The sequence below is a fragment of the Nomia melanderi genome, chromosome 4 (assembly GCF_051020985.1).
Source record: "Nomia melanderi isolate GNS246 chromosome 4, iyNomMela1, whole genome shotgun sequence".
Lineage (NCBI taxonomy): Eukaryota > Metazoa > Arthropoda > Insecta > Hymenoptera > Halictidae > Nomia > Nomia melanderi.
In genome coordinates, this window is record NC_135002.1 from 16,099,210 (window position 1) to 16,110,812 (window position 11,603).

The following is an 11,603-nucleotide window of genomic DNA, read 5'->3' on the forward strand; positions in this document are numbered from 1 at the left end:
TAAGATTTAATCGTTAAAATATTTTTCAATATGATTTATGGTATCCAATTAACATTATATGAAAATTCTCTTATCTCCCATAGAAGGAAAACGATAACCGTGAATAAAGTAACATCTGACTGCGCAATAGCTTAAGTTACCCTAATACTTGATCCTCTCACTGCTAACCAGCGAATGTTTATACATATTCTCACTCTCGAAGACTATTTATCAAGACACGTGGTGATAGAATCTCATTACTGAGATTGATTTTATTGCTCAAATCATTTATTCACCTAAATATTGCATAAAAACATGTTTAGCCTTTGCTGAAGCGTACGTTTCATTGAACTTTAAACATTTGCATACGCTGTAGTTGATTCTGTTTGTCATAAATACATATAAGTCGCAGTCCATCCGACACCAATGCATAAATCAGAAAAACGAATCAGAACACAACCCACTGTCGGGTCAAGACCAAGTTATTAATCGTGTTTGTCTATATTTGGGTAGTTGTGATTTCGTAGCCGCATCCGCCACTGTAGAACTTCATAAAACGATTTCATCGTCATGGTTGACACAATATCGCGTTCACCCACAGACAAAGCATGCCCGCGTTCGCGTGGTGGTTCGGTGTTTTATTTAGATTCCGGTAATCCCAAATTTTCCACTGTATAAAACATAGTACACGTTTCTAGCAATTATGCAACCGACGAGGTTGTGCCGAAAAATCGCAAGGCTCTGACCTGTTCGTCGATCTTCTCACCAATTTCTTACTTTGCGCTGACAACATTCGCCCGTTCGTTGTCGAACGAGGCGACGCGATAGCGGCGTTTTTAATGGGATAAATAAAAATCAGAGTTTCGTTGTACGCGACCGCACCGTGCGTTAACGCCACCCATACTGCGTGTGCTAATGCATCGCGTCAAAACCCTGGGAACGAACGTTCTGTCGCATTAGCGTCGACTCTGCCTGAAGAGGAAACGCTGTGCTATGCTGGCTCTTCGATCGTGACTCGACTCTGGATTTTATGTATTTATTACGCGATTAACGAGACGTCATTACATTGAACGGCAAACAATTAATTTCACGAATATTCAAGCTGATTATCGACTTTAAACAATTCCTAAATAGAGAAGTACATTCCTATTCGACGTTTGTTCTTGTAAATTACTTCAGAAAAATAAAATGTTGGGTAAAGTATCGCAGTCTAATTAAGAACAAAGTAAAATTCTCCTTCTTCAGATTTTGAATATTATAATGTTATTTAAATATTAAGTAATATTTTTTTTATTTCTATTCCTTCTATTTAAAAAGCGAACGTAGTACGTTGTATTCAGCGATTTTTAGGAAGTATCTTTGAAATGTTATTATATGCAGATCTTATGAGTGGTCTTTCTTTTTTCTTTGACGTATCAATTGTTGGATGCAGGGTAACTTGATATACACATGTGCTTGACCATATATACGAATAAGTTTACATTTTCTTTAATTCTTTTTTCAACAATTTTTTCATTCATTTAAATTCACTTTTAATTGTATTTATGGCAACGCGAAAAATTATCCAGTCATCAAGTTAATGCGCTCAAAAAATTTAAGGTTTTTATTAAGTAAATTGTGAATGGTAACTTCTTCTTGCGCGTTAGTTGCAACGGAACTGATAATTTGTTACGGGCGATTTCTGCTATCTACACCAGTGTCTACGTCCGTTGCAACATTGTCGTGGCACTTCCTTTCATTTTTTTCCATTAATTGAATGGAAATACACATTTCAACTACCGAGTGTATTTTCTTGGTTCTGTAACATATTTAACGAACATATTCCCTATTTAATTTTATACTTTTCAGTTATTTTTTAAAATTGTAGCTAATCATGGATGATCCTACGATTACCTTGCCGACTTCTCTTGGTTGACATATTATACATACATATTGACACTATTTACTCGAGTATTAAATGATAAATGCAAAGAGTTAATCAACTTTATAACAAATGCAGATACGCAGCGGCTTAAATTACTACTAGTAGGATTAAGTTATCACGTGTTTCTTCCCGTTGACATTTATCAGCGACATTAAATTGCACGTATCATGATACCACATGCATGCATAGTAACACAATAAGAGTTTTTCCTTATTTCTTATCCGCCTTTAAACACCGTATCAACTTCCAAGACATACTGATGCGTGAAACAAAATATTTGAATTTTCAAAATTTCTAAGCTTTTATGAGACTCAAAGTATTTTTTTTATAAAATGTTCTTTTTCGTTTCGGGGAGGAGCGAAACCATGTTGCTGTATTAGTAGTAAGAATTAAAACTAATGTAACCACAATTATTTATGAAAAGATTTAAATATATTTTGAAATAAGAGTAACAAATAAAGTTTGTAAATTATTACTTAATAAAATGTATGAAATAAGTTTGGCGGAAATAGAGATTTATGAAGATAATATTTGAAATGAAATTTAGAAAACAAATTAATTTATAAACTCCTTTGACAGTAATATAAATTAACAAGTAAACATATTTTATAATATACATGACCTTTTTTAGTTTCCTTATCAAGGATAGGAATTACAAAATGAAATGTAGTTGATTGGCAACTTTAAAGTTTTTATTTTTAGAATCATTTTTACCAAATTAACTGAACATTGATCATATAGGATTTGTTATAATACCCACCAAATGTCTGTCGAAACTTGCATTATCTTGTGTCGAAAAAGTTTAAAAGTATATGCTAGGTGTTAGACTCAGATTTATTATTCCTGAACCACATTTTCGATTTTAATCTGTTATCAACGATTATGATGACAATAATCATTTGTGTTTACATTTTAGTTGGAGATTTATAACAAAAACGAAATATTCCCATCTTCTAATTTTACAGAAGATAGGTTTACTTTTATACGGTTTCCTGCAAATATAAACGTAACGACATATATTCGGAAACGAATATAACAACAGCAATTAATTATTTATTTATAATTATTTAAAAATAAATTAATGTGAAAACCAATGTAATTATTGACTATGTGAAATAAAATGACATATAAGAATAGACACTTTATATAACATTAAAAAAAATTGAAGCAAATACATAGATTCTAATCTATCTGTTTAATAATTTGAAATTATTAATTACCCGTGAAGAAGTATTAATGTTTTCGTAATTTATTTATACATTATATTTTTATGTACAATTGTTAGAAATAATGATTACAGAACGAAAACCGAAACACGAAATAATTTAATTTACTAACAAGTGATAATTAGACGAGTAGCGATTAATTAAATATTGTAAAATTAAAATAAATATGTTGCTGATAGAGTCAATAATAAAGAAGCAATAAAAGTAGGGATGATGTAAATGTAAATTGAATAAACAGAATCCTATTAATTGTTAGATAAATTCATTGACAAGAACGAAGAGGAAAATAAATTTCTATATATTAATTTTTAAAAACTTAGAAAAATATATCTAATTTATAATTTTAAAATGATAATATATAAAAATTTATAGACATTTCGGCAACATATGTATAATTTCATGCATGACAGATGTATTATATATTAAGTGATACGTGTATATCATTATATGTATTTTGTTTGAATTTTTAATTTCTTGGAAACATATCTAGTGAGTATGTTTTTATGTTGTTATATTTTAAAATTGTGGATAAACTGCAGTCACAGTTTTATAATATATAATCAATCGTCATTAATTATTAATAATTCAATTCAAATTAACTTCTGAAACTACTATTACTCGCGGCTATTATGTCATTTAGAATTATACTATCGCGCACTCTGCAGTTTCTTGTTGAAGCTTGTATAACTCGAAAGGTAATGACTATATCTTAGATTAATCAGTGAGCTGTTCTATTCGTTCGTAAACAAATCCGTTTAATTTGTTTAGTATCTCTAAAAATGAATAACGTTGAAATCGAGGACTATTATCATGACTTTACCACGGCTTCAGAATGGGAAGTGTTTATTGCACGTCTTGAAGAAATTATGCACGAATGGAAACTACCCAATAGGAAAATTGGTCCTTGTTTAAAATCCGGTGATTTTGTCAACTGTCAATGGGAAGAGAATTTTGAAAAACTTCATTTTGCTGGTTTGTATATCTATACTTGTCGTTAGTACTTCTTTACATCAAAATGTAATGTATTTGAGAGAACCATATGTTCTTCATGACTTCACAAATTAGGGAAATCAATGCAAACAGAACTTTTTTTCCATCTTAGACGCAGAATTTGAGTTAAAGCATTTTCGTTTGAAATTGGATGAAGAGGATGTGGAAAGTGCACTGGAAGAAAGCGAAGATGAAAAATTACAGTGCCATGAGGATGCGATGAATACTTCCAATGATTTTACCCGAGTAGATGGAAATCACGTAGAGATAGCTCGCTACTATGGTGTCAGAGAATTTCTTGTTTTACAATCTGCTAAAAAAGAATCTGTGATTGATGAAACTAAAATTAGAATTTTGCTTAGCTCATTAGCAATTGCAGCTACTAATGCTAATTGGTAATTAGAAAATGATTGTGTTTAACTCTTTATTCTTGTTTAATCAATCTTGGTACTAAAAGACTATTGATGACATGAAGTGCAATATTTGTATAAATGTCACCATGATTGACTGAGATATGTTCTACTCATTTTCAGAAACTCAACTTATATGATTAAAACCAAAAATAAATTCGTAATGCAATTATTGGTTAACAGTTATGTGCTATGTAAGGGTATACTCGTTACTTTATTAATATACTGTGTATATATATATATATATATATATATATATATATATACACACATACACACACAGTACATATACCTTATGTTAAGAGATAAAAGAAAGCATTTCTCAGTCAAAATATTGATACTAACAAAGAAACATCGGTAATGTTTATTAAATATTTGTAGTGATATACCTACACTGCTTCAAGTGCAAGAATTATGGCAAAAGATGTATCTGGGAACTAGTATTGGGAAAGGAATTTGCACTCACTTCGACATGGTGCATTTGAAAAAAGTTCCTCCACACTGCAAATACCTTACTGGTATGAATATAGTTTGTAGAACAAAAAGATAGAAGTAATTATAATGCTTTCATTTTCTATAACAACATTTATAACAATTGTTTTATAGATAAGGATTATTTTTAGGTTTACTAGCTTTGTTCCAACAGAAAATAGGAGAAGGTTGCGGTGCAAGGTTTGATCCAGTAATGATATCTGTGAGGTTTTCATATTTGTTAAAAGATTGGACTACTAGTACATGGACTCAAGAACCTCCAGATTTTGATTTTATGCAGGGAGAAACATTAGGTGTAGTTGAACTTGGAAAACTTCCATTTGGTGCCACATATGATCCCATAGCGTAAGTATTTTGTACAAAAGAAAAATAACTAATATATTCGTTATTTTAAAAACTTTCAATTATTTGTTTCAGAGAGCTCCACTTATTTACTACGTGGCCTGAAATATCAGAGAATGTAGTAATCGATAGCGAAAGTTTTACAGACTTAGAACCACAGCTAGCACCCAAATGGTCTGTACAAGTTAGAATGGTGCCTTCGCCGGTTTGTCTACTCGGAGAGTATTTAACAGATTTTCTACATGTGTGTAACAATATGAAAACTGTAGCAGATTTGCTTGGGGATGGAGCGATGTATCCTGAATTCGAAGATCAGCAGTTAAGTTCAGTTTTTAACATATTAACAGAATCTTCAATACCTACGATTTCAACAGTGGTCAGCAGAGCGACTATCAAACAGAATAAAAACGTTAAAAACGTGGAAGGCCCAATCCAAGAAGACATATTATTGTCTATGTTATATTTTCTGTTTCCTGATGCTGATAAGAACTCTGTAAGTTATGTTGTTAAATTTTCATTTCTTTTTGGAAAATTTCAGAAAAATCGGTGTAAAGCAATAGGACAAATTATTGTTTTAGAAAACTTGCTACGGGGACACAAACACCTACAGCGCGGATGAAGATCAATGGAAAGGTGTGAAAACATGTGCTATGGACAGTTTAGTTTGGCGCCTCGCTGTTGTTGCGGCGCATTGTACACACAATCTTGGAGGTATTGCTGCCTTAGCTCAATTATGGTACGAGTTTGTACAAGAAATCAGATTTCGCTGGGAAAGGAGCATCCTCATACCTGGGTAAGTTTTGTACGTTTTATTAATTCACCGTCGGATAAAAATGTTTCCAATATCACCAGTCATGGAAAATGTGATAAAGTAGTGAAATGGAAAACTTTACTAACTTTTTTTTATTCAGTTGAGATTGATAAGAACGCATGGTACACAATGTTTCATAGGATCTATGCATTCGGCTTTAATCGTTTATTCTAATACCATACTTATAAAATAGGTGCTATGTAAAAATATACAGAAACATTTTGCTCATAAAAGAGAAATCTCTTATTACCAAGGTATATCACATGTTGTGAAATACATTGCACGCCAGTTCATTTCCTTTAAACATATATAAAAACACGATCTCTTTAAACGGGGTCTTTATGATACAGTCTTTGGATAAGAACACATCCATCACTTGCACGCATTGATCCCGGCTCGTTTACGGCTTATTCGTAAAATTGCTTCTAGAGATCGTGTGTCCGAGCTAATCGAGTTCTCAGCGTTTGATTCAACCACATATGGTATATGTGTTCTTAACATGCAGCTTAAAATACTTTGCGTCAATTCTCTTAAAGCTATACGTGTAGAACGTCTTTGTCGCGTTGCTACGTTTACGCGATTATTACACGGTAATATTCGCGATAATGTATAGTTGGTGGACAGAATATAGCAAACTTATAAAGAACCATTTCAATTCTTACAACTAGACGATAAATGTTTGCTTAAAGAACGTGCTGCACTTTGTATGTATTTATGGTAAATATACGTTACAACAAATCGCATCGTATCATTTATTATTCGATAATCAAATAAATGATATAGTTCTTAAAAATGTATTTAAAGGTCTTCATTTCAGCACATTCACACCGATAAGAGTTCTAAATGTTTTCTACGATTGAAAGTAGTTCAATCCAATTAACGAATTCAAAATGATACACTTGGATTTATCGTAACAAAACAATTTTTATAAATACATATGTACAAGTTGCTGCTCTGTCTTATGTCTTCTCTATATGCTCCCTAAAAATTAAAATGGATTTTAATCTATCGACGATCTCCATGGGCAAGTTCCCAAACCTTTCCATGTCAAGTATCAACGATAAAGGCGAAGATCACTATGAAATGTGAAAAACACTTGCGCACTTCACATGTGCATCATACGCAAGAAAAATGTTACAAGTTCACTGTATCTTATCCATCAACTTTGAATTTCTATTGTTAGGCTAATCAACGTTAAACTATGATGTTCCCGCGAACTCTGTATTTTTTAAAAATTGTCATGTCGCACGTTGCGCTTAAGTTAAGTAGGAGCGGTCCAACCGCTCGAGATAATGTCACTGAACACGTTTGAGCAAAACTATACGCACACAGTGCGTCGCGCTAGAGTGGCATCAGACCATTCCTCGTGGTCGGATTGCGTGCCATGTATATATCCATGTCATGATCGGTCCAATTGTTCTCTTCATAATTGTTGAGAGTATGCGTTGAGTCGGCAATGCTATATCGGCTACCCGGTCTTGGCGGGTTCTGCTCTAAAGTACGGTTGCAGGATCGCGGTCTCTGTCTTCTGGACGAAGTGTGAGATGTCATGTGACTCGGGGAGAAATTTGTTCGTGACATCCTGTCTGAAGCTGCTGCCAGGGACTGTCGAGATTGTCTTAATTCTGCAAAACAAAGTATGATTAAATAAGAACAGCTTTATCACGCAACTTTCTGAAAGAAGTCTTAAAAAAATTTTTTTTAATTGAGTATATTATAAAAGATGACAAATCAATCATAGTAACTATTCTACAATTCTAGTGATACTTTGTATTCAATTCTGATGAAATAACACTGGTTGTTATTTCAGAACAACTATTTATAACTATTGTTTAAAAATATTAGTTTATAAAGAAATGTTTAGCAATTGGTAGACATATGAGCTAAATGTAGTTTAAACATATGAGTATGTTCAATTTTTTCAAAAACAATGCTTTGTAGAACAGCTTATGGTTTGTCTTATCAACTTTTGTTTGACCGTGAAATTATTGTCAGTTGAATTATATTAACAATTAAGACATACATTGTGTTTATAGAGCAATTAGTTTCTTGATGCTTACCTGGTCTAGTATTTGCCAAATTGGATGATAAAGTGTTATTTGTAAAGTACCTCGTAGAAGTATTGGAAAAGCTGTGTTGTGACTGACCGTCAACCACAGACCTAGTTGATATCTTCCCACTATAATGTCCTGTTTGAGATCTAACATCATCAATGCAAGAGGCTCTCGTTATTGATCCTAAAAATAGACGATCAATAGTTTAGTCCAGATTTTTCTAGGTAAATGTCGATATCTCTAGTAAAAAAAATATTTTTATAAATGCCGTTTCTCTTCTTCATTTTAAAGTAGCAATTGCTACTAATAATAAACTCAACCAACAGTGTTCTTAAATTTTATCGTTGAGAAACTCCAAATTTTAACAAAGTTATTCCATTACATTATGGTATTATATTATTTCACTACATATGGTATTCCACTATATTTCGCGACACGGAACAGGAGACTATGTAAGAATAAAAATTTCGTTATTCACTATTTTTCGTACATACTTCTTTAACCAATTAATTGCGTTTGACGAGTATACACGCCATCTTAAAATTAAAATAATACTAATTTTTTCAACGATCAATTATTTATTTTTCAGATAAATATGTACTTCTTCGTTTTGCTTCAGTTTTTTGTTAAAATATATTATAGCTGCATTTGGTTTGCGTTTGACGAGTATACACTTCACTTTCACTTCATTGCGAGCATTATTAGAGATTTTTCAAATTAAATTCCATAGTTAACAGTTAAATAAAAACGGTTAAATATTGCCGAGAAACCTAGGTCTGCAAGTGTTTATAACTGAAGTTAGTACAATCAAATTCAAAGTTTATTACTTTATTGTATACACACCTTGTCGATCTATAGGAAATATTCTTGGTCGTGGTATGCTTCTGTTGCTGTATGCAGACACTTGGTCCCATTCTTTTTGAGCATTATAAGCACTGAGTGTCGCCATTGAGGACAACGGGCCACCAGGGCTGGGCGTTGGTCCCACATTTGAGCAACAGTTTACGGGCAATCCGGTAATAGGTCCACCCATTTTCGTCTGGTCTATGCTGTGAAGCGTGTGAAGTTTTCTAGCTCTTCGCCGATTTGCCACAATAAATATTATTACAGCGACCACTATCGTAGCGCATATGGCTGCGCTGGCTGCGATCGTAATCTTGTCCATATTGGATGTCGGAGAATTTTCCGTTCTTACTTCTCTGCATTGGTTGTAGGGAACGTTCGCTGGAGTAATATTAGTTTCCTCCAACGACACCACGCAAACCACAATGCATTCCTGCGATCAGAGAGTAAGAAATTTATGCTCATTCTTCTAATTTACTTCTCAATATTTTACAATTTCACCCTTTTTATTTGACCTTGTTTAACACGTTGACGTCGATGCTGCAATTTACGTTTTTGCCCATCTGGCAAGGGAATTCTTGAAATTTTTGAAATTATTGAATGGTCAATAAGTGAATCAATTTTCAACTATATATACACGGTAATTTTTTCTACCAAATCAATTTAACGAACTACATATTTCATGATACACGCCGTCCGATGTGATTTCAAAGTGTGAGCCATCGGTGGTATAAGACGGCGTCAATGTGTTAAATAAGTCGTTACTAGATTACAGATTTGTATGCATCTATAGAAGATTTGAAAATGCAAAATTACATTTAACTGTGATGCTTTCTATAATATTGTTAAAAATATGAATTCGCATGAAACTCCACGGTACAATTACCATAGATTGACAAGTTAGGTAATGTTTTCGTAAATCCAGATGAAGAACATAATACCATTAAAATATGTTACCTGCGAGGGAACATTTTTAATCTTGAACTCCCTTTCGCTAGCCTCCAAGGGCGGCGCTTGCTTGAAGCTGTTTTCGCCGAACAACCGATAAATTACTTTGAAACCTAAGATATTGCTTGCTTCCGTGTCCCAATAGATGACTACGGCGTTATCCTGCCTCAGTACATCTTTGACTATGATGTCTTTTTCGTTTGATTTGGCTTTGTAGAGAGGCGAACCTAGCACCAACGGTGGTCTCGGCTGATGCTGTTGCATCTGGTCCTGGATGTGTTTAGGTGGGGTCGGGGTAGTCCTCATTATTACTACGTTGCCCGTCCTTGCCGCTGTCGGTCTACTGGTAATGGATCGCAGGGTCGTTGTAAAAGGTGTTTCGATCCTTTTCTCCTCGGTGGTGAAGGGTGTAAGTTCCGTGGTCGTCGTGGTTGTTGAGCTTGTTACCGTCGATACGGCGACCGAAGGCCGAGTGGGTGGACTGTAACCGGTCCCTGTTCCTCCAGGGCCTGTCGGTTCTCTAGTGTCCACACTTTCTACCGTACCGATTCCAATGATTTCCGGCGTTCTGTCGCAAGTCATTTCTGCGAAATAATAAGAAATCGTTGCAACAATTTTTATTGTAAATCATTTCAAGTCATTTCATTTTGAAAATGTACACTATACTTTACAATAATTGTACAATTTGTGGAAATATGCGATATGAAATTGAGTCCTTTCGAATGTTCAAACTTCGATTGACTTCTATCCATGTAAACTTTTATGAGTTTATGACTTAAAAAAATTGCAGAGTATAAATATTAATAAAGTAACATAGCTCCATACTATTTTCGAACTAATTCATTTTTGTATGAAATAGACTTCCGTTTGTTTCCACCATTTCACGATTTAGGTAATCTTTTCACGAGGTAATGAAAAGAGTGCCTGTTTTATTTAAAAATATATACAACTGGTTACTTGCTATATTTATTTATTTCTCAGTTTTCCATATATGTTTCTTCGTACTCAAATTAAAAATAAAAATGAATCAAAGATAGTCTTCACAACACTTTTCTTATTTTAAAAACGTGCGAGATCCACTTTTTCCCAAATATGTACAATTATTGCAAGCACTGTATCAGTTCCAATGGATATTCTTTTGATTTATTAAAAAGGAAATCAATGTCTCGCGAAAAGTATATAGTTTTTCTCATTTCAGTTTAGAAACTTTTGTAACAAACACTCTATTGATGCATTTATTACCGTCCGGGTCGATGTTATAAAAACTTTTATCCTGCAGCTTCTGCGGACTTCCGCAAAACTGCGGTTTCCGTTCCCGGCTAGTAACTTGTAAGTCTCTTGTTTTTATCCAGTCGACAATCCATTGCAGCTTGCAATCGCAGACCAGAAAACGACCCCCTAAACTGAGACCCCGGAGAGTCCCGTTTAATCGGGCGAGAGCTTCTTCCGGAACGGTCGACAGAGGATTTCCGTCGATCGCCAGAAGCGTTATCGATGGATTCTTTTGGAAAGCGTTCACCGGTAGTTCCGTTATCAAATTGAATCCAATGTCCAGTACCTGAAATATAACAGGAAACGAAAGTA

At 33.7% G+C, this 11,603-nt stretch overlaps 3 protein-coding genes across 5 annotated transcripts in view; 1 reads left to right on the forward strand and 2 right to left on the reverse strand.

The window, feature by feature from the left end:
- mnd (L-type amino acid transporter minidiscs) overlaps positions 1–920 on the reverse strand; it is a 43,755-nt gene extending 42,835 nt beyond the window's left edge. Inside the window, exon 1 of the mRNA XM_031972831.2 lies at positions 276–920. The gene's annotated coding sequence lies outside the window, so the exon portion shown is untranslated. The remainder of the gene's footprint in view (positions 1–275) is intronic.
- A 2,902-nt stretch (positions 921–3,822) lies between these two features.
- The window catches only part of Rab3GAP1 (RAB3 GTPase activating protein subunit 1), a 61,881-nt gene continuing 54,100 nt past the window's right edge, over positions 3,823–11,603 (forward strand). For 2 of the 3 annotated variants that reach the window (XM_031972635.2, XM_031972636.2), the window contains exons 1-6: positions 3,823–4,101; positions 4,232–4,514; positions 4,911–5,047; positions 5,153–5,366; positions 5,439–5,856; positions 5,942–6,156. In XM_031972635.2, the coding sequence (XP_031828495.1) occupies positions 3,909–4,101; positions 4,232–4,514; positions 4,911–5,047; positions 5,153–5,366; positions 5,439–5,856; positions 5,942–6,156 (1,460 nt within the window). In that variant the 5' untranslated portion in view covers positions 3,823–3,908. Of the gene's footprint in view, positions 4,102–4,231; positions 4,515–4,600; positions 4,724–4,910; positions 5,048–5,152; positions 5,367–5,438; positions 5,857–5,941; positions 6,157–11,603 lie in introns of those variants that run through there. The other variant, XM_031972637.2, reaches the window with a different exon arrangement.
- Positions 6,281–11,603, reverse strand: part of haf (leucine-rich repeat and fibronectin type-III domain-containing protein hattifattener) — a 48,935-nt gene continuing 43,612 nt past the window's right edge. Inside the window, exons 3-7 of the mRNA XM_031972638.2 lie at positions 11,262–11,577; positions 10,029–10,603; positions 9,072–9,504; positions 8,235–8,411; positions 6,281–7,799 (exon numbers count right to left, since the gene is read on the reverse strand). Coding sequence (XP_031828498.1) covers positions 7,516–7,799; positions 8,235–8,411; positions 9,072–9,504; positions 10,029–10,603; positions 11,262–11,577 — 1,785 coding nt within the window. The 3' untranslated portion in view covers positions 6,281–7,515. The remainder of the gene's footprint in view (positions 7,800–8,234; positions 8,412–9,071; positions 9,505–10,028; positions 10,604–11,261; positions 11,578–11,603) is intronic.